The sequence below is a fragment of the Corythoichthys intestinalis genome, chromosome 11, assembly GCF_030265065.1.
Source record: "Corythoichthys intestinalis isolate RoL2023-P3 chromosome 11, ASM3026506v1, whole genome shotgun sequence".
Classification (NCBI taxonomy): Eukaryota; Metazoa; Chordata; class Actinopteri; order Syngnathiformes; family Syngnathidae; genus Corythoichthys; species Corythoichthys intestinalis.
The window spans coordinates 33390789-33414265 of record NC_080405.1 but is presented as its reverse complement, the minus strand read 5'-3'; the positions used below and the strand labels follow the sequence as shown (position 1 = coordinate 33414265).

The 23477-nt window shown below is 38.5% G+C and overlaps 1 protein-coding gene across 2 annotated transcripts; it reads left to right on the top strand.

Moving 5' to 3' along the window:
• The first annotated feature begins 5479 nt into the window (after nt 1-5479).
• slc7a2 (solute carrier family 7 member 2) lies at nt 5480-23339 on the top strand. 2 transcript variants are annotated; one of them, XM_057850644.1, is made up of 12 exons: nt 5480-5886; nt 6603-6980; nt 7070-7225; nt 9203-9368; nt 9503-9639; nt 12911-13133; nt 14656-14795; nt 18242-18344; nt 21347-21561; nt 21712-21878; nt 21962-22070; nt 22176-23338. In XM_057850644.1, the coding sequence occupies exons 2-12, from the start codon at nt 6611-6613 to the stop codon at nt 22328-22330; spliced, it is 1941 nt and encodes a 646-aa protein (XP_057706627.1). In that variant the 5' UTR covers nt 5480-5886; nt 6603-6610; the 3' UTR covers nt 22331-23338. The 2 variants fall into 2 exon arrangements, with proteins under 2 accessions (XP_057706627.1, XP_057706626.1); XM_057850643.1 differs by lacking the exon at nt 5480-5886 and adding an exon at nt 5965-6492 and having other exon boundaries at nt 22176-23339.
• Nucleotides 23340-23477: the final 138 nt, after the last annotated feature.

Below are 23477 nucleotides of genomic sequence, written 5' to 3'. Positions count from 1 at the left end.
ATAAATTATAGAATTAGGAGTTGTTATCAATGAAAAAAATAAAAGTTGTCGGTGCCTGTCGCTGAGTAGAATTTGCGATCGCTACATAAAACGAACAATATAAATTACCCCCAAGAACAGTCAGAGACCTAAGACAACCAGAGGATATAATATATAAGAAAGACAGGGCTGGTGGTAAAAGATAGCTTGTTGAAACAGGAGAATGTCATTGTCAGTCGCGTAAGAAAAAGGTGTCAATAAAAAAGCTAAGGCTATGCTAAGGTCGGCTTGTTTTGTTTTCGTCTTTCTCAGCCCTCGACTCTCAAGCCACCTTTTTAACTGAACATTTTCATGTTCTTCCACCTCTTTGTAAGTGAACTTGGCACCATGGACATCATTTTCGGAGAGAATTGGTAGGTTTAGCTCTGTAAACATCTCCTTCGAACACGATTTCCATTCATTTCCTAATGGGGACAAGCGGTGGCGCGTCCTCCCTTAGCAACAGTAGCTAACGTCATGAATATTAATGCGCGGAAGTGACGTGTTGCTTGCAGTATGCCAGAGAAAAAAATGACAGAAATTAAGCAATATTCATCCAAAGAGCATGAGTGCCCTCTAGGGGAGAAAATGGCTTGAATAGAAAGGCAATAGCGTCAATGTGATGCGCAACCCTCATAGTTACTATTATGAAATTAAAAGGATTATATATTCGGTTTTCCGAGGTCAATCGGTGCTAAATAAAAACTGGGAGAGAGGTTGAAATCCGCGCTTTCGAGTCTGTTGAGGACAGCGCTCTATGTCAAATACTTCGTTTTTTATGGTGCTTTAAAAACACCACGTGATTGAACAGGCTGGCGTGATCATAGAACGGCAAGCTTGCGTTTGATTGGTATCATGGAGTCACGTGATTATTGTTGCGACGTCTCATTGGTGAAATTGGTAGAGCTACTCTTGGCATCGCTAGCAAAGAAAATATAATGCAGTATATGGAATTAGGAGGAAAAATGTAACGACTCTTGTGTAGCCCAAAGTAGCGGAGTAAGAGAGAGTTTTTTCTTCACAAATCTACCAAATTAAAAGTCAAAAGTATGGCTTAATAAAACTACCCTTAGTAGTACATTTTTCTCAAAACATTACTCAAGTAAATGTAACGCGTTACTACCCACCTCTGGACATCTGTCACCGTCAGTGGCAGTCGATGAGTTAATTAGTTAGCAGCAAATTGAACAAACATTTTTTACGTACGTCGTTGTTTAAAGGACGACTTGTTAGCCACCTGTTTTAGGACAGCAAGGAGACAGAAAAAAAAGCAGTCCGTTAACCTTAGCAGAAGGAGGCCTACAGTAAAACCTACTGACGCGTGGCATGCTCACAATATGCTGCTCTGCATCCATGAAAAAATTCTAAATTGTGCTCAAATGACATAACATGACTCAAATGCTTCACCTTTCATGTGATGAGTAGTTATGTTATCAACTTCCGCTAATTTAAAGTCTGGTCTTGTTATTGGAACATATATTTTATGACTGATGTTTGTTGCATCACCTACAAATTCAGAAATTATTGAGTCGTATATAAAGGTCAAAGAAGGCTTTACCAGTATATTTATCTCGACAGTGTAGAGTGAGAGCCTAAAACAAATATTTAATTATCCTAGGGTTGTAATGTCATAAAACTCCTGTGGGGCAGTTATTGAATGCTTAGGAGGTAATCCTGGACAAACATGACCTACATATGATCAACCAATTTTGATTTCACTAGCAAAAAAGTTACAGTTAATGCTTTGTTGTTTGTCTTTATATTAGTGTTTGGATTTTCTTTGAAGGGTTAGGGTTAGGGTTACAAAAGTGCAAAGTAGTCATACTGTTCAAATCATCAAATGACGTTTGTTCATGCTCCAAAAGACTTTTGATTATATTACATTATTTGAAATTTCCCATGTCTTATACAGCTTTCAAGTTATGCTGGTTGATTTAAAACTGACCCTGAAAGGAGCAAAAAGCCTCAGGCAATTTGTAGCAGCTTCTATCGTCATTAGGACATACAAAGCCCCTGAACCTGAATAAAGTGATAACTCAGGGAGGAGATACTCAAAAACTCCAAGGCTGACTGACCCATATACAGACAGGAAATCACGTCTCTGCAGTGAACTGAGGTAAAGATATGGAAGGACAAATGCACAGATTAGCCCTCATCCTGCTTAATAAAAAGAGAATTATGTTAGGTAAGCGCAGGTAATGTCTGCAGGCTTCTGCGCTGATATTGAAAAGTCATACATGAAAGCATTGTAATGTTGACCTCAATTCAAAAAGCACAGCATGCAGTTTTATTCTTTGTAATTTATACTTCAGCTCTGTTTGACCAGAAAACCTGACCACCAGCACAGTCCTAAGATACTATAATTTAGATGAAGGTATTAATGCAACAATGTTTTTTTTTCTGTCTTTGAACAAATGAATGAAAATTGTCTGTATATATAGAAAAAAGACCCAAATTAAATTTTGCTGCTTGTATTCGTATAATTAAAGTGGCGTTGTAATGGTTTGTTTTAAAAGTCTTTGCATTTAGTTTTATTGATTTGGGTGGACACACTGCCCTCTAGTGGCAACAGTAAATATGACTTAACTCATTTCACATGGCTGAATCCAGCTGCTCCCAGTTAAGACTAACATAAGCTAAGTTTTTGTTTGAGCTAACGTTTTTTAATGAATTCGTCATTTTAATGCATTTGTAATTTATTTTATAAGTATATTTAGCAATAGACTTCATAATGATATTGACGGGACACATTCCCCAGACACTGCGCCACGCCTTCAAGTAGGGGGCCGTCTCACACTCCGCTTCAGTCATCCATCCATCCATCCATCCATTATCTTCCGCTTATTCCGGGGTCGGGTCGCGGGGGCAGCAGCTTCAGCAGGGAAGCCCAGACTTCCTTCTCCCCAGCCACTTCAGCCAGCCCCTCCGGCGGGATTCCAAGGCGTTCCCAGGCCAGCCGAGCGACATAGTCTCTCGAGCGTGTCCTGGGTCGACCCCGGGGCCTCCCGCCGGTGGGACATGCCCGGAACACCTCTCCAGGGAGGCGTCCAGGAGGCATCCGAACCAGATGCCCGAGCCACCTCAACTGGCTCCTCTCAACGCGGAGGAGTAGCGGCTCGACACCAAGCCCCTCCCGGATGACCGAGCTTCTCACCTGATCTCTAAGGGAGAGCCCGGACACCCTGTGGAGGAAACTCATTTCGGCCGCTTGTATCCGTGATCTTGTTCTTTCGGTCACGACCCACAGCTCGTGACCATAGGTGAGGGTAGCAATGTAGATCGACCGGTAAATCGAGAGCTTCGCCTTTTGGCTCAGCTCCTTCTTCACCACAACGGACCGGTGCAGAGTCCGCATCACTGCAGACGCTGCTCCGATCCGCCTATCAATCTCCCGCTCCCTCCTACCCTCACTCGTGAACAAGACCCCAAGATACTTGAACTCCTCCACTTGGGGCAGGATCTCATCCCCGACCCGGAGAGGGCATGCCACCCTTTTCCGGCTGAGGACCATGGTCTCGGATTTGGAGGTGCTAATCTTCATCCCAACCGCTTCACACTCAGCTGCAAACCGCTTCAGTCAGTCGCAGTTATTCTCAAACACATGCAGCGATCCAATGCCTGATTTAGGTTTAAAAAGTATGAAAGCTGTACCGTATACAAACAGGAACAATTGTGTCAGGAGGGATTTGTTCGAGGAGTCAAGGTAATTATTATATTTTTCGTACCATGCATGCATTTTGAAACGTTGTGAAAAAAATCAATGGGAGAAATTAACCGCTACGGCATTGGTGTCATAATTCGCAATATTTATGTAAAATAAAGGCTCACTGCCCATTTTTGTTGTTGTTTTTTTTGCTTTTAACCAAGAATCAAGACTGTTCATATCTATATAGAATTCAGGGATTTAAGCATTTATTCAAAAGAATTTTCAACGTAAAACGCTCTTCGTGATGATAAGGCGGCGCCACAGTGGCTTAAAGACTAGCAGCACATTCAACATATTTACGTAAAATAATACGTGCTAACTGCCAGTTTTTTTGCTTTTAACCAAAAATCGAGGGTGTTTTACGTCTATATCCATAAAGAATTCAAGGATTTAAGCATTTATTCACAACAATTTTCAACGTAAAAAGCTCTTTGTCTGTGATTCCACTCGGTCAGCTTTGATGGAGACAGGCCCTCTATTAATCGGCCCCGCGCTCCGTGTCCCGTCAATTTATTATGAAGTCTATGATTTAGCTATTTTTTTGTGGAAATATGTGTTTGAACCAATTGTTAAGAGCATTGTTGTTTTTAAAAAAAAGTTAGCATTTTATAGCATTTAAGCTAGCTGACTTTTGCTATGTAAGTTAGCTAATTGTGCTTTTGTTGTACTTAGATCCTCATTTATTTATACCGTTTGAGGCTCAGCACACTTATTTTATTTTTTTATGTTCCTTATCCGATTACTCGATTATTCGAAAAAACTAGTTCATCGATTAAACGACTACTAAATTAATCAATAGCTGCAGCCCTACTGTATATTTTGGCCTAACTCCTTTTATTTATTAAAATATTGGAAGTTGATACCTGCCATATCTTTTAAAATTCACTCAAGCATTCCCTGGTTTCACCAGTGGTTAACTGGAACAGTCTGGCGTCTACAAGGCAAACATCACTCGTTCTGTTGACCATATCCACGTTTTTTTTAAGCTAGGTCACTCAGCCATCGATGGGCAAATGAATTCAATTGGCTTCACAATTAGTGCATGTCAACAATGAAGTCGGGAGAACAGGGAGCTGCTTTCTAACGTTCCCTGGTAACACCATCTCACATGTGGGTGATGTAGTAGCTATAACAGTTTTTTCCTTTGTCTTTAAATGTTCTCAAAAATATCGACATACAATATATTTATCGGTCTGTTTTTCTGTCCATCCATCCATCAACACACTGAAAGTAAACTCATTGTTGTCATTCCATTTGGTGTTTGATTTGTAGCTCGCATGGTTTCTCCGGCGGACAGCTGTCACCTTCCCACTGATGTTTCAAGCTGGTTTGAGCTGGTTATGGGCAGAAATATTCCCTGCTAACTTCAGTTGCTCTACATCAGCTGTACTGAGAGGGGGGAGTAAGATTTTCCTTCCCCCCCCCCAAGAGTTATGTGCATCTGAAGTTGCCAGGATTTCTTTTCCCTGATGTGACCCTGATGAGCAAAAGTCAGCCAGAATATTGATTCATATCAATGGATCCAATACCTCAGAGAACATTGAGCAATACCTGTCATCCATTAGGAGGACCACTGACACCCCCTTACTGTTGCTCGTCCATCCTCCCGTGACCAATCAGCAGCTATGCTTTTAGCAGCACTCCTCTTGCCTGCACTGGGTAAACACAAGTGTTTGCCACATTGTTTGTCAATGCCAGTTGCCTAACCATTTATCAGTGCTTGCTAAGCATCTGCACAAGGGGAGTAAGCATGTTTTGGCCTCAGTGGGGTTTAACGGCGATTACTTCCACTGTAACAGTATTTTCTTCTATCTACTATAATATTTACATAATGCCAACTTGTAACAACTTGTGTTTAATTTCGACAATGTTCCAAACGATAAGCATGGAAATGCGGAATGATGACATCTCTTCCTAAGGCTACGCAGTTCTTATAAAGGAATACTGAGGGCAGAGGGGAGGAGTAAAAATCCTGCTCTGCAGTTTACAGTTAGGAGGTGAATTAGCTTGGCGTCCAGAATTCACTCAGAACTTGAGGCTGCAGCTCAAAGGATCACCAGTCTGACTTTTATGGAGGTGCAAATGGTCCATGCAGAAAAATCCTGATACTTGGCACTTTTTCAGCCGAATTTTGGACTACCCTTGCTGAAGTAAACTTACAGGTAAGAACATATCTGTGAACATCTATGTGTGTTCATGTTTCAAATAGTCAGCTCTTCTCACTTTTGTGCATTGATAACCTTAGTAGGATCATGTTTAGAGAGATGAGAAAAAGGTTGTTTAACATATTGTGACACAAACAACTAAAATGATTACATTCAGTCCATTTTCAAGAACTGTATTTTACTGTAACACAATATAGACTTTACAATGGAAATGAGCTGTCACAACCAAAATCCACTTTGCATGGTTCTCTACTGGAGATTATTGTGCAGCTGGATGGTTATCAGAGTTTATTAGGGTTTAAATAAAGAAAAATGATTATTTTTAACTCAAAAGGCGATGTACTTAATTTCAGGTTTTATATTTATACTCATTAATGTAGGTATTTGAATGCAACTTTATGTCTTATGAACTTTGGTAAAAAAGTAAGAAGAGCCCGTATATTGGAATGTGGTTGCTGGGTCATAGTGATGCATTCAACTTGTTAGTGAATACAACCCTTTGAATAGTCCGACCTGCACCATAACTCCAAACAATTGATTTATAATTGGATGCTCACTGAATGAATGGTACCCCACGACACGCCTTGGCAGCATTCCTAAACGGTAAGTCATTGCTACTAGCGAGGTGTACTTCGTATCCATCAACAGCTCTTGTTCTCAAGTTCAAGTATTTATGCTCAAATATTCTCCGAAATCCTTCTCTGTGTTAACAGGTGACAGCATGTTAGAGCAAGTGCTGTCATTTGGCCGTTCCTTGGTGCGCCGAAAGTTGGTTGACCTCAGCAGCTTAGAAGACTCTAAGCTCTGTCGTTGCCTTGGAACTGTGGACCTGATAGCCTTGGGAGTGGGCAGCACTCTGGGTGCGGGTGTCTATGTCCTGGCCGGAGAAGTAGCCAAGGGAAACTCTGGACCCAGCATTGTCATCTCCTTCCTCGTTGCTGCTCTGGCTTCCGTCATGGCTGGCCTTTGTTATGCTGAGTTTGGGGCTCGTGTCCCAAAGACTGGTTCTGCTTACCTTTACAGTTATGTAACTGTTGGGGAAATCTGGGCTTTCATCACAGGTTGGAACCTGATTCTCTCCTATGTAATCGGTGAGTTACTGCCACATAACTGACATCTATTTGTAACTGTGAGCCTTGATCCTGTTTCTTCCATATTCTGTTCTCTTTTTGTGTGACAGGTACATCCTCAGTAGCTCGAGCCTGGAGCGGGACCTTTGATGAAATAACCGGAGGACATATTGAAATATTTTGTAAAACTTACTTCAGCATGAACTCGCCCGGTCTGGCTCAGTACCCTGATTTCTTTGCGGTCTGTCTGATTCTACTACTGTCTGGTAAGAAATAAGAAAAGTCACATTATTACTACAAAACATTGGGAATACTGCACTCAAAAAAATTACTACGGTGTGTACGTTTCATACAAGCAGTTCCACTAAACAATACAATTCCAACATGTCAGGTGAAATATACAGGGAATCCCAAAAAATGTATACCGTATTTTTTGGACTATAAGTCGCACCTGAGTATAAGTCGCACAAGTCATAAAATGCCCGACGAAGAGGAAAAAAACATATATAAGTCGCACTGGAGTATAAGTCACATTTTTGGGGGAAATGTACTTGATAAAATCCAACACATAGAACAGATATGTCATCTTGAAAGGCAATTTAAAGAAAAATACAATATAGAACAACATGCTTAATAAGTGTACAGCATGATAATGTTGCATGATGCATGAACAACGAAATGTGAACGTGGCCAGTATGTTAACGTAACATAGCTATTAAGAGTAATTCAGATAACTATATCGTAAAGAAAGTGCTAACAAGTTCACCAAACCATCAGTGTCACTCCAAAACTCCAAAATAGCATGTGAAATGATATCAAAATGTGTTAATAATTTCACACATAAGTCGCTCCTGAGTATAAGCCGCACCCCCAGCCAAACTATTAAAAAAAAAAAAAAAAAATGCGACTTATAGTCCGAAAAATACGGTACTCTTTAGCAACTGGTAACCAAATTGTCTATGGATTTTTTTGTAGCTTAAACCTTTAAATCAAGGCAGCAAGACTAAACTTCAAAGAAAAGAAGTACATGGCGGAAAACACTCAGGTGACTTGACGTTACGCTATGAGACCCACAATTTAGCCAACTTTCAAAATTGTCCGATATGCATGTGGAAAGCTTAAAATCTCAATTTTCTGGGGGAAGAAAAATTTTGAACAGGAGGGCATTTTTTTTGAAAAATGTTTTTTAAACAGCAAAACCCTATCTGGAGGCGAGAGCAGAATTACAGACGCCATGACTTTAATGAGATATTATCGCGTACTTACCTTGTTTCGATCCAAAAACTCCATGTAGCATGTATCACTGAGTGTCAAGACACAGCTGTGAATGGCCACAGCTGGATTTTGGGGGGATTTTATGGGTGAGACATGGTAATATAACAAGGGTCGCGATGCAGAAATCGCAGACATCACGGAGTGGTCGAGATGTTCTTTTTCATATATTTACCCTTTTATACATTTTTTTTTTCTATTTTTCTTTGTTTGGATTGAATATTGATCATCTAACATATAGGAGAAAATCCGACAGTAACAAAAAAATACAATTAAGCGATAGTTTTGAGGTAGATATCCGTGACGTTTTTACAGATGCCATTTTTTTCATTGTGACGTCATTTGTTTAAAAGTTTAAAATATGCGAGTGAATAATTTTTTTAAGTCCTTTTTTTTTTTTAAACGAACTATGAGACATGAATTGAATATTGTAAGCTGAAAATGACAGACATTTTGAATAATAAATATAATTAATTACCTTAGTTTTATGGCTAGGTTAAAACAAAAGCAGTTGCACGACGTCTGTAAACGGGGGTTTTCAGGGTAAAACGGACAAATTAAAAATAGTTCGGAGGCTTAATGCGCCATGAATCTGCTATGGCAGCATATGGACATATTGTTCTATCAAACACAACAGTTGTTTTGGCTTAAAATACAGCATTTTCTTTTAAAGAGGAGTGCAGGAGCAGAAACTGCTTTTTCAGTCTTGTCTATGTTTTCCGCCACATTCTAAAATGCTACTGGAAGTATGAACATGCGATTCAAGTGTGAACATGTCATGTTATCAGCTGCAAAAGGGTGTATACATTTTTGGTATACCTTATGTATTGCGCTAAAGCATAAAAAAGATCCCCAAGGGCTTCACAGACAATTACCAGTTAAACGCAATAGCAGTGGATACAAAGTCAGATACTGCCAGATGAGGATTTAATTTTTTACTTTTTGTGCTCATTGTCATTGTGTTCATTCAGGACTTCTGTCATTTGGGGTAAAGGAGTCAGCCTGGGTCAATAAAGTCTTCACCTCTGTTAATGTACTCGTACTCCTCTTTGTCATCATCTCTGGTTTCGTCAAAGGAGACACAAACAACTGGAAAATAACAGAAGAATCATTGGTAAATGTCACCATAGTAGCCAGGTACTTATCTTCATTTAAAGATCTTCATTGCACTAAAGCACAATTGGTTAAAAACCATTAAGGATACCTTTATCCTATTTGTCTAAACACTTTGGTTATCTGTTCATACTGCTGTATATTGCCATATGTTGTAGAAACCTATCAGTCATTGGCAATGTGAGCAGTGATTATGGAGCAGGAGGATTCATGCCATACGGTTTTAGTGGAACATTAGCCGGAGCTGCAACCTGTTTCTACGCTTTTGTGGGCTTTGACTGCATAGCAACTACAGGTATGGATTTGGCCTTGTGAATGTTTTGAACTTCATCTGTGTTGATATAGGCTGTAGTTGACGACTCACTTTTTCTGTAGTGGAGCCACAACATGTTTTTCATCACCTGATTGTATTTTAACGACTGGTAATAGCTTCAAAGAATCTGTATTGAAAACTTAGGAAACTAGCGAGATTCAGAGAATTATTCCAAGTCATGACTGTGTTCAGTTGAATGCTCGGCTCTATGTTGGGTCATTTTATAATTTTTTGTTTTATTTTTCGAATATAATTGGAGCAGGAAAAAGTCAACTCTGATTAGCTGCTGTCATGCACATTCCTGCCATATTTGATTGTGGAAATTAGATCTGATCACCAAAATTAACCTTTTTAAAAAAAATAAATAAATTATCAATTCTTTTTAAAGGGCACCGCGGATAGAAAGATGGAATTGTTAAAAGATAAATGTTAGTGTGAGTTACAATAATCCGATATTAAAATCCCTCTTAATGTTTTCGTTTAAATAAAATTTGTAAAATTAGTTGAACTAGTTGGTCGCCATTGGTGTTGACCACGCAATGCACTGTGGTCGGTGACGCCACCGGCCGGTGCTGCTGGACTTCCACAGTGTCACTCTTTAGCTACATAAACATGTCGTCTGTTCTGCCCTTCCAATTTGATCCCTAACGGAAAAGTGATGAACAGAACAGCAATGTCAATATTTCACAGAACGAGCACCAAAAGCAATTTAATGAAGGTCTCCAGCAGGATTCGAGCCCGTGTTTCCCGTGCGACAGACAAGTGCGTAGACCATAGGACTATACTTCTGCATGATGTCACTGTCACACTGTGACCACACTGTTTAGTAACATTAACAAACACCACAAGGACCATGCTATTATTTTCTACATCCATAGTATGCATATTGTTTATCGATCTATTAGCTGCAATCAGTAACAAGTCCTCAGATGAAAACCAACAAACTTGTACGGTCCGCGAATGCGGAAGCAAGCAGACAACAATATCATAGGGATTGCGTAAAAGGGCTTATTGAACTAACAAAAAAACACGCAATCGCGAAAAGGGAGACACAAAATGGGTCCGCGACAGTAGGTCGGGATCAATTTAAAAAAAAAAAAAAAAAAAAAACAGAAACCAAGGGAAAACTGCGTTGAGAGGCAGACGAACGGAAAAACCAAGGTAAGAATGCAACTCGCAACAAAGGGGTCAAGAATACAAACTGTCAAATGCCAGCAAGTCAAAATCTCGGCAAGCCGCCTAGGATGGGTTTAAATATATATGTATATATATATATATATATATATATATATATACATACCGTGGGGAGAACAAGTATTTGATACACTGCCAATGGGTTTTCCCATAGGCAGTGTATCAAATACTTGTTCTCCCCACTGTATATATACATCTACATATATATATATATGTATGGCGGAAAACACTCAGGTGACTTGAAGTTCCGCTCTGAGACCCTCAATTTGGCCAAATTTCAAAATTGTCCTATCTGTGTGTAATACATCATTGGGAAACTTAAAATCTCCATTTTCTGGGAGAAGAAAAATTTTCAACAGGAGGGCATTTAAAAAAAAAAAAAAAACATTAACGGCAAAACCCTCACTGGAGGTGAGAGCATGCGAGAGCATAATTAAGAGCGCCATGATTTTAAAGAGATATTATTGTGTTCTTACCTCAAGACACAGCTGTGAATGGCCACAGCCGGATGTTTGGAGGATTTTATGGGTGAAACATGGTAATATAACATGGGTCGCGATGCAGAAATCGCAGACATCAATGAGTGGTCGAGATTTTCAACTTCATATATTTACCCTTTTAAACGTTTTTGTTATTTTCTTTGTTTGGATCGATTATTTATCATCTAAAATATTGGAGAAAATGTGACATAAAAAAAAAAAAAAAATACAATTAAGCAATAGTTATGAAGTAGATATTCGTGACATTTACAGACGCTAATTTTCTCATTGTGATGTAATTTGTTTAAAAGTTTAAAATATGCGAGTGAATACTTTTTTAAAGTCTTTTTTTTTTAAACTAAACATTACACATCAATTCATGATTCCAAGCTAAGAATGACAGACATTTCGAATAATAAATACGATTACTTACCTTTTTATGGCTAGGTTGAAACAAAATCAGTTGCGCGACGTCTGTAAACGGGGGTTTCCAGAGTAAAACGGACAAATTAATAATAGTTTGGGGGCTTATTGCGCCATGAATTAGCTATGGCAGCATATAAACATATTGTTCTATCAAACACAACAGTTCTTTTGGCTTAAAATACAGCAGTTTATTTTAAAGAGGGGTGCAAGAGCAGAAACTGCTTTTTCAGCCTGGCGGAATTAATGATATTTATTATTCAAAATGTCTGTCATTTTAGCTTAGAATCATTAATTGATGTCTAATATTTTGTTAAAACAAAAAAAAAAGACTAAAACAAATTATTCACTCGCATATTTTAAACTTTTAAACAAATGACGTCACAATGAAAAAAATTGCGTCTGTAAAAAACGGATATGTACCTCATAACTATCGCTAAATTGTATTTTTTCATTACTGTCGCATTTTCCCTGATATGTTAGATGATAAATAATCGATCCAAACAGAAAAATTGAAAAAAAAAAAAGTTTAAAAGGGTAAATATATGAAAAAGAAAATCACGAACACTCCTTGATGTCTGCGATTTCTGCATTGCGACCCTTGTTATATGACCATGTTTCACCCATAAAATCCCCCAAAAATCCAGCTGTGGCCCTTCACAGCTGTGTCTTGACACTCAGTGATACTGTACATGCGACATGGAGTTTTTGGATCGAAACAAGGTAAGTACGCTATAATATCTCATTAAAGTCATGGCGTCTGTAATTCTGCGCTCGCGTGCTCTCACCTCCAGATAGGGTTTTGCTGTTTAAAAAACATATTTTTTTTAAATGCCCTCCTGTCCAAAATTTTTCTTCCCCCATATAATTGAGATTTTAAGCTTTCCAATGATGTATCACACATGCATATCGGACAATTTTGAAATTTGGCCAAATTGGGGGTCTCAGAGCAGAACTTCAAGTCACCTGAGTGTTTTCCGACATATACATATATATGTATGAACTTGTGACACTGTTCTTAGAGTCAAATGTTGTAATCATACGTAGTATTTTTTGGTCAGACTTAGAAAAGGCTGATGGGGAAAAAACACATTTTAGACCACAAGAATACTATAGTTGTACTACTGTACAGTAGTCGTTCTTGTTTATCCCTGCAGGTGAGGAGGTGAGGAATCCTCAGAGGGCCATTCCCATCGGCATTGTTGTGTCACTGACTGTATGTTTCCTGGCATACTTTGGTGTTTCGGCTGCACTCACACTCATGATGCCATACTACCTATTGGATGAGAAAAGCCCTCTGCCGATGGCTTTTGAATATGTGGGATGGAGCCCTGCCAAATATGTGGTTGCTGTAGGTTCGCTATGTGCCCTGTCGACAAGGTAACCAACTGAGTTTTTTTGTATTTTGGATACACATATTTAATAATTGTGCATGCTGCCATTCTTGCCATTGGAATGATTTGTGCTGCTATAGGATATTGTGGGTGAATGTCTCGTTTCAATATCTGTATTGCATTGTATTTGACTGTTCAGAATCTAAATGTCATGTTCACATATCAAATGATTGACTGGGCGGGCTCCAGACATTGTATATCATATGCGAATTTTTTTATGTACTAATGTACATGTAGAATCTAATCTCAGCGCTGTAAACCCTAATACATTCCTAGAACTAAAAAAAAAATATGTAAGAGATTACACCACAATATTTTAGTGATGTACTATCTGGCTCCTAAACTTTTTGAGCGTAACACACAATTTAGCTATAAAATATTAATCCCTAGTAAATCAAAGAGGCATGAATCTTAACAGAGCTTGAAACTTTAGAGCTCTGTAAACTACATAATGACATTTGACTGTTACTATCTTGATAGTTATTACAAGTTAGTTCAACTAGTTAGTTCAACTGTTTGGGATTTTTTTAAATACAGAATGGTACATTAAATATGAAACATGAAAAAATATCAATGTTGTTGTGCAACAGTACTAGAAAGTAAATTTATCTTTGGTTTAATATAAAAGTAAAACACTCAACATGTCGCACAGTGGTATAGTAGCTGTTCACTAACCAAGAGGTTGTGGGGTTCGATACCCTGCCCTTGTGATCTCATCTAAGTATCCTTGAGCAAGATACAGAATCCCACGTTGCTCTTGATGCTGCACCATCAGTAGGTAAATTATGTCGTATGGTACTTTGAGTGCTTTGAAGGTGGAAAAGTGCTAAAAGTGTGAGACCCTTGCATGAAAATAAAAAATGTCAGTCATTCAGTTCAAGATAAAACAAAGGATAATGAAACAAAACAATCACAACAAAAAAAGCAAGTGTGACTCAATAAATAGCCATAACACCAAAATAGAAAACAGGTCTGGAGCCCATTGTGCCTTTCTTGCTGAACGTTTATGTTGATTTGAACTTGTTCTCAGTCAGATTTCTTCATTTTCTTCTTCTTCTCAAAAAAGAGAGAGAAAAAAAAAATCAAAATTCAATAGGGATTGATTGGCTTTTTGGCCACAGTATCCTATCTGTGATTGTGTTCATATCCTGACATAGGCAATTTATGATGCAGAAAGTTGTTTGTGCAGTTTTGCTCTTTTTATGCAACGTTTTGTTTGGCTTCCTTTAATTGATTTATAGTTGCTTTTTAAAAAGCAAAATAGCTGTGACATGTAAACAACAGAAGAAAATTATGTAAGCACCAGTTTGGACTTTCTTTGGTGGATCTCATCAAATCCATTTGGAAAATGTCCAATTGGTTATATTTGGAGATAATTTCCCTTCAGAAAAGAAAGGCACACCCTTCCACTGTAAAGCTGTCAAATGTGTTTGTTGTGTGTTTGTTCATGTGCTTTGGGGCGTCACGACTAACATGTTGGTCTTGCATGTCTCTGCTGTCTCATGCAGTCTGCTGGGCTCCATTTTCCCTATGCCTCGTGTAATCTATGCTATGGCAGCGGATGGTGTGCTTTTCAAAGCCTTAGCCCGAATCAATCCTAAAACGAAGACCCCTCTTATTGCCACAATGAGCTCCGGTGTAATAGCAGGTGAGAGGCAGGGAGTGTCAAGCTTCTCCACCAATCAACTGTGAAAGAAAATGCCCAATAACAAAAATAACAGCTACCAATTTGAACAATTTCGAATTAAAACCTTTAGACGTCATTACTATCATCCCTCCATGTATATGTGCTTTCACAGTTGTGCAGGTGAATTGTGTTCTTTCCTCAGTGTTCTCCACTTAACCATGAACCCTCTTCTCCATAGCCTGTTGGGTGCCATGTTCCCCTTACCACGCATTCTCTTTGCCATGGCACGAGATGGTATTCTGTTCAAATTTATGTCCAAAGTGAGTAAGCGGCAGTCGCCTGTGGCTGCCACCATGGTGGCAGGTACCACTGCGGGTAAGCAGCCAAGACAAGGAACGGCCTGTAATAAGGGCTTGTGCTGTGGACTTGGTTTGGCTTCCAATTGTCACGTGGTGTTAGTGGTGATGGCTGCATGTTCCAGTTTGTGATTGTTAGCTAAAGTGCATGTTATTTTTTTAAATGAGTTGGCTTTTCTTTCATTTTTCCGTTTCTTTTTTTTTTTTTTTTAAATAAAAGTGGAGGCAGCCACTTGGACACCATTTTTGTGGTGACCTTATTTTGGAGGGGAAAAAATTAAGCAACCGATTTTATATTTTCTCAAACATAAAAGCTAAAAAATACACATTATACGCACACTCACAAGTTATTGAGGATTAGCAGTGTCTGAAATAGATGGAAATACAAAAAAGTTCTCTCTTCACATGTTGTGTCTTGCTCAAGGAGCCTCCGTAATGAGATGCCTATGTAATCAAATAAGATGTCTGAAAATAGATTTTTTTTTATTGTACAATGACTTTCTACACGCCATCTTTTAATTTCAGTTTTTTTTATTCTTTGAAGTTTTTCATTGGAAAAGGACAAAATAAAAAAATAGTCATCCAAAACATCTTTTGCAGTTGCCCTTTAGACATTTTATAATTTCCTACACAAGGGTAAAGTTAATATGGTATCCTATATACTGTGGTATGAAAAAAGTATCTGAACCTTTTGGAATTTCTCACATTTCTGCATAAAATTACCATCAAACGTGATCTGATTTTTGTCAAAATCACACAGATGAAAAAACAGTTCTTTAACTAAAACCACCCAAACATTTATAGATTTTCATAATTTAATGAGGATAGTATGCAAACAATGACGGAAGGGGGAAAAGGTAAGTAAAAGTAAGTGAACCATCACATTTAATATTTTGTGGCCCCACCGTTTGGCAGCAATAACTTCAGCCAGACGCTTCCTGTCGCTGCAGATCCATCTGGCACATCGATTGGGACTAATCTTGGCCCATTCTTCTCTCCAAAACTGCTTAGTTTAGTCAGATTTCTGGGATGTCTGGCATTAATCGCTGTCTTTAGGTCATGCCACAGCATCTCAATGGGGTTCAAGTCTGGACTTTGACTTGACCACTCTAGAACATGTATTTTGTTCTTCTGAAACCATTCTGAAGTTGATTTACTTCTGTGTTTTGGATCATTGTCTTGTTGCAGCATCCATCCTCTTTCTAGCTTCAACTGTCTGACAGACACCCTCCGGTTTTTCTGCAAAACATCCTGATTATCATTTGAATTCATTCTTCCATTTATGATTGCAAGTTGTCTAGGCCCTGAGGTAGCAAAACAGCCCCAAATGATGATGCTCCCTCCACCATGCTTCACTGTGGGGATGAGATGTTGGTGAGCGGTTCCATTTTTCCTCCACACATGACGTTGTATGTTACTCCCAAACAATTCAACTTTGGATTCATCAGTCCACAAAATAGTTTACCAAAACCTCTGTGGAGTGTACAAGTGCCTTATTGAGAACATTAAACGAGCAACAATTATTTTTTTAGACATCAGTGGCTTCCTTCGTGGAGTCCTTCCATGAACAACATTCTTGGCCATAGATTTACATATAGTTGATGTGTGCACAGAGATATTGGACTGCACTAGTGATTTCTGTAGGTCACTCTAAGGTTCTTTTTCACCTCTCTGAGTATTCTGCGCTCAACTCTTGGCGTCATCTTTGGTGGATGGCCACTTCTTGTGAGAGAAGCAACAGTGCCAAACTTTCTCTATTTGTAGACAACTTTTCTGACTGTTGATTGATGAACATCCAGACTTTTACTGTAGAGATGGTTTTGTATCCTTTCCCAGCTTTATGCAAATCAACGATCCTTGATCGCAGGTCTTCAGACAGCTCTTTTGACCGAGCCATGATGCACATCAGACAATGCTTCTCATCCAGACAATTCTTACCAGGTATGTGTTTTATAGTGGGCAGAGCAGCTTTAAACCACTCAGAGATTGGACACACAACTGACTTAAATTGTTTGGTAAAATTTGGTTTAAATTGTTCTTTACGTCTCCTTAGGCAGAGGGTTCACTTATTAATTTCCCCCCCTCTGTCATTGTTTGCATGCTATCCTAATTAAAATATGTAAACCTATAAACGTTTGGGTGGTTTAGTCAAAGCAGACACTGTTTTTTCATGTGTAATTTTGACAAAGATCAAATCACGTTTGATGTTGATTTTATGCAGAAATGTGAGAAATTCCAAAAGGTTCAGATACTTTTTCATACCACCGTAAGGTGTAGTGTTTAGTAATAAGACTGAAAATTTATTAACTGCAGTGTATATCTATCAATCAATACATGAATCCTCATCTGTACCATTTATCTTCACAAGCGTCGCAAGGGTGTTGAAGCCTACTATATCCCAGCTGGCGATGGCTACACCATGCATTGGTTACAAGCCGATCACGGGGCACGCTCGCATTTACCCCCACGGACAAGGCAGAGTCTCCTGTTAACCTACAATGTGTGTCTATGGAAAGTGGGAGGAAACTGGATTACCTGGAGAAAATCAACACAAGCACAGGGGGGACATGTGAACTCTTTACAGGAAGTCTGGACCTTGGGTTTAAACAGTTGATCTCAAAACTTTGAGATTGACATCCTAACCATTCATTTAATATGCAGCTTTAGTTATTTCATTTTTATCTTTTCTTTTGTTGCACCACTGTTGGGTGTGCTCTACGATGATGTCAACATATGCAATACATAATTGTGTCGTGTTGGTGCAAAAATTTGTTGTAGTTTTATGTTATGACATTATGTAAAAAGCAGTAGAACTTTGCTTAATACAGAGATTGGCGCCATACTGTAGTCAGCTGCTGAGACAGCCACTGTCTCACATCAAAAGACACTCAGTATAGGGATAACGCCTGCTGCTTAATCAGCTGAAAGAAATGTATTGCTGTTATTGGTGACGAAATGACTGCATGAACTATGCCTGCAAAAACATATGGTTTTGTCGGATCTGAGTGTTTTGCATAATCTGGTGCCGTCTGCTATCCGGATAACATTTATCTTGTCGGTTGCCTTTTACATCAAACATGTTTGATTTTGTTGTCTTTGTTTTCTGTACAGCCATCATGGCTTTTCTGTTTGACCTCAAAGCTCTCGTTGACATGATGTCTATTGGAACTCTTCTGGCCTACTCACTGGTTGCCGTCTGTGTACTAATCCTCAGGTAGGTACATTTGCATTGTATTCAACAACACACCTGCTATTTTCTGACTACGGTATTTTTTTTTTCCTTTGCCAAACCACGGGGATGATTACCCATTTAAAAAGGTGCAACGTGGGATGCGAATTTGACTGTTATATGAATGTTAAGGCTGTCTGAGTACAGTGTTTGGTCTATGCTTCATTACCTAGTGAGTGTATAATTAACTTACATACTGCCTCAGCAAACCATTCAAGAGTGGGATTATGTCAGGTGGACTACAAATAAGCAATACGCATCCTTTACAAATTACAAATATGAAGTTTATTGTTTGTTGACAACCACTAGTTGAGCAAAGACATATGTCAAGAGTTAAGGCTCTTATATACATTAGATCAGTGGTTCTTAGCTGGGGTTCGATCAAACCCCAGGGGTTCAGTGAGTAAGTCTCAGGGGTTCAGTGAAGGTTCAGAAACGCAGAGCCCTATTTTGTACGCTGACTAAATCTAAGCATAGTAGCGTTTTAGACCAAGTTTTGGACTGGTATGCCCTAAATTTACAGCCTTTTTTCCTTTTCTTTCTTTCTCTATCTAATGGGAGGAAAAATCGGTTTGCTCAGTGGAAGGTTGACTGGCACTTGGTATAAGGAAGTATAACAGACCTACAGACAACGTGCACTGCATAGATAAATAAAAAGAAAATAGCTTAAAATTGCTTAATTTTACGCCTTGAAAATAGTGATGCATGGATGCAACAATAAAATGAGGACATAGACATGAAAACAAACAAAAAAAGGAACAGTGTAAATGAAATGTTTCATTTTCCAATGTGAAAATCAACAGCAAAAGGCAAAATTATTTGTAGTAAATTCAAAATCTGGAAGAAATTTGAATAGGAATTAATTTTGATATTAGCTAGCTCGGTTTTGAATTCGTAAAATAATGGCTTTATTATGAAATTCAGAAGGGTTCGGTGAATGCACCTATGAAACTCGTGGGGTTCGGTACCTTTAACAAGGTTAAGGACCACTGCATTAGATGTATATAACATCCATTAGACTTTACATACTGTGTAATGTATGCTGGAATCTTCACAATCTACAATGATTGTAAACATTTCACTTCACTATCTTTTCTTGAAATGTGCTATCAAATACATCAGCAAGTGACTTTAAAATGACCACACTTGGACACAAATCCACCCCCAAAAAATTGACAGAAAAGGCTAAATAATCAAAGTAGATCATAATTAGTCTTTTCTCATAAGGCTTGGCCCACTCATGACATATGTCACACCTAGAATGAGCTGCATATTTTTGCAGTCTGCTAGCAATCTATCCTTTCTATTCTGTTGCTACCATGTGACTGTTCTGTCATTCTCTCAACCTGTACTAGCTAGCGAAGAACTAGAAAGCTAGTCATGATCATCAGTGGCATACCACACGAAAAATTCACTTTTGCTCATTAATATTCATGACGTTAGCAATTGTTGCTAGGCAGGTCAAGCTCGCGTTTGTCCCGAGTACTATGTGCATGAAATAGTTTACGAACGAGATGTAAACTGAGCTAAACCTACCAATTCTGTCCGAAAATGATGTCCCTGGTGCCAAATTCACTGGTAAAGATGTGGGTGGAAGAACATACAAATGTTCAGTTAAAGAGATGGCTTGAGTGTCATGGGGGGAAAAAGGCGCAAAAAAGAGCCAAACTGATCCAGAGGAAGCTATTTTATCGACACCTTTTTCTTTTGTGCATTGCCTTACGCCACTGACAATGACATTCTCCTGTTTCAACAATCTATCCTTACCACCTTATGCCCTGCCTTTCTTATATATTATATCCTCTGATTGTCTTATGTCTCTGACCGTTCGTGGGGGTAATTTACATCGTGATCGCAAATGCTACTCAGTGACAGCCAACGAACATTTTTAATTTCTTCATTAATAACAAATCTGAATTCTGTAATTTATTTTCACTTCCGCCTTACTAAAGTTTTTTTTTTTTTTTTTTTTTACAACAGTGGCAGTCAAATACCATTTAATTTTATTTTTCAGGTCATTTATTGTCACACAGAAGCAGCACTGCAAAACGCCACGCTAAAAAATAACTAAAAAAATATCAAAATGGCTTACCGCTTCATCCTCTTTAGGACCATGGCCACCAACAAAATGTTGACTGCATATGAAGGTGAATGGCTTCACCTTGCTGGCGTTAAACTGGTCTTTTGGACGTGCGCACAAGTTGATCCATTCTTCACATTTTTTGCTCCGAGTTTTTGCTCTGCGGGATAAGTATTATGAAAACATGCTTCATAGGTCGAAATGTCTGGAGTCGTTCCATAGCAGCAGTGTTTACTCGGCATGGTCTTTTTTTGAAAGATGACCAGCAGAAAACAAGCCGTAATAACATGGATTGTATGCGAGGGCGTGTCTATGTCGACCCACTTCTGGGTTAAGATGGCGATGTCACAGTCTAGGCAAATAGGCATGGCAAATTTATTTGTTTAGCACAATTCAACACAAGGCAATTCAAAGTGCGTTACACCACATGAAGGTCATAAAAATCCCATTAAATCAAAAGAACATTCGTAACGGTCTAAAAATAGCATTTGTGCGGTACACTATTCTGATTGTGATGGCATAACCAGAATTACAGAAAAAAAAAGTGGGCGTTCCAGAGGCATTGTTTTGGGGGTGGAATAGTTGAAATTGTGAGAAAAAAAAACAACAAAACAAAACAAAAAAAACCAGCCAGATTTGAGTGCTAAAATCATTTTTTCATGAATGAAAAATTACTTGTGTGCTGTCATTTTCATTTTTTCACATGGTCAAATGATTTTATAGCACCTTTAAAGATAAATATTTCCTCATTTCTCGAAGTGTATCAACAATTTCACCAAAACAATTTTGTACAGCCATAAAGAAATTGTAGACATTTAATATGAACGTTTTGTTATGAATTGTATTACCCTACGGTTTTTGTGATATGTTCTTGCTTATCATTTTGTCGTATAACCTTCACCTCCAGGTACCAACCAGATGGTGCTTTGGAGCAGCGTGGGCGAGAAGGCTTTAAAAGGGACTTTCTGTCCTTTGAGGAAGGGGAGTCTGAACTGACTGAATCTGAGTCCCACCTCAACACACTAAAAGTAGAAGTCTCAGTCCTGCAGGCGGTTCTGCAACCACCTTCCTCCCCCTCTGAGCCTTCATCTAGAGTGGTCAACATTTCCATTTGTGTGCTAGGTGAGACATCTCATCTATTTGAATGTAACAAACCGGAGCTCTTCAATGAATAATCAAATAATTGTGAATGTTGGACTTATCATTAACAAAACAAAGACATACTTTTATGAGTCAGAATTAATTGCTTGTGTATCTGTTGTCCAAACACAGTACTTCTTGTATGTGTGATCAGCTATTTGACAACTTACCACAACGATGCCATCATTAGTATTCAAGTGTGGGTCCTGGTTTCACTGTCAATATGCCTCCTTGTCTTTGGTGGCTGTACTGTCATGATATGCAGACAGCCTCAAACCACTCAGAAGGTTTCCTTTATGGTATGTAATACACGTCTGGAAATATAAATTGAGGTTGTTGAACCCCAAAAATGCTCAGTTATGTGTGTCTGCTGTTATGACAGGTTCCCCTTTTGCCGTTTCTACCTATTCTGAGCATATTTGTTAATATTTACTTAATGGTTCAACTGAGTGGAGACACCTGGATACGTTTCTCTGTGTGGATGGCAATAGGTAAGTCTCTTCGTTTGAAATAGACAGCTGGCACCACACAAATGACCTTGATCTACCGGTATTTAATTTTTTCATGTTACTGGATTTTTTCCATCTCACTCTCAGGCTTTTTGATCTACTTTGGCTATGGCATGTGGCACAGTGCGGAACGCCACCGCTTTCTCCAGGGTAAGAGCAGGAGTGCCAAGGAAGCTGGCTCTACTGCAATGGAAAACCAACTTGATCGGTTCATCTGCCCTGAAAAGACCAGTCAGTTTTAAGCTTTCTCAATTTTGGTGCCAGAGGACTCAGACATGATACACAGGCCCAACACACATGGAACTAAAGCCTCGAGGAACTTGTATAAACAGCTAACATACAGTAGGCCTCACTACATTCAGTCTGTGAAAGCCTTGTCAGTATTTTGTGTCAGCGGTTACATGATGAGCTGCTTTCGTCTGATCACCTTCACTATGATGGACCACAAACACTGTATGAGACCATGTGTTTAGTACACAATGGAAAGGACAGGTAACACACTGGAGAGTGACATTTCCTCAGACTGAATCTGTCAGTGCAAAACTGAGATGTTTTTACTATGGCTGTTATTTGTTAGCAATTTAGCTTATCAGAAGCAAGTTTATCTGTGTAAACCTTTTTCAATTATTTTGCTTATTTAATGCTGCAAGTGTATTTTAGGCTTTTGACCAATTGCGATATGTATTTGATATGTCAAAATATTAGGTACCCAAGTACTATGGTGACATAAATGAAAACTAGAAACAGAAAAACATTACAATAAAAAATCTTTTTTATTCAGATTGTTTAATACAGCTAATGTGTTTTTATACACACAGTATATATACACATACATCATAGATTTTTATTGAGGATTGTCATGTGATTAAAATGTTTTAACAAATATTTTTACAGTCTTTACAAAAATAAAACATTTGTTGGTAGGTTAAATAAAGTCTTGACATACCAGGAAAGTTCCTGTTGTAGCAATTAATAGTCCTTTTATTCTAAGACGCTGTCATTAAGTGTTATTTAGCAATGTTTCTTTAGAGTAGGTATTTTGTGGTAACTGTTAAATGAATGATGATACTTGATTACAATTTGATACAGTGTCTTCAGTTTGTTATCACACTATAAATGAGTTTTAATACTGGACACTATTGCTACAGCCTTTGTCATTCCATTAGGTATCTGGAGTGTACTGTCCTTATTCAGTATGTGTAGCTTCATAAATTGTAAAGGGAATTAAAAGAGTCTTGTAAAAAAAAAAGTTTATTGACTGCATAGGCTGCATTGTTTTCTTATACTAACCCAACTTGCACTGCACTCATGCGATATACTGGATTGCTGTGGTATCAAACATATTTTGAACAAGGATTTGCAGGGCATGATCTGTCTCCAAGTATCTCA

What these genes read in the sequence shown, in the direction of transcription:
- slc7a2 (XM_057850643.1), top strand. Translation starts at nt 6,450, where the DNA reads ATGAATGGTACCCCACGACACGCCTTGGCAGCATTCCTAAACG. An exon ending in GATTCTCTCCTATGTAATCG is followed by an intron (nt 6,981 to 7,069) that starts GTGAGTTACTGC and finishes TTTGTGTGACAG; the next exon opens with GTACATCCTCAGTAGCTCGA. An exon ending in TGACTGCATAGCAACTACAG is followed by an intron (nt 9,640 to 12,910) that starts GTATGGATTTGG and finishes TTATCCCTGCAG; the next exon opens with GTGAGGAGGTGAGGAATCCT.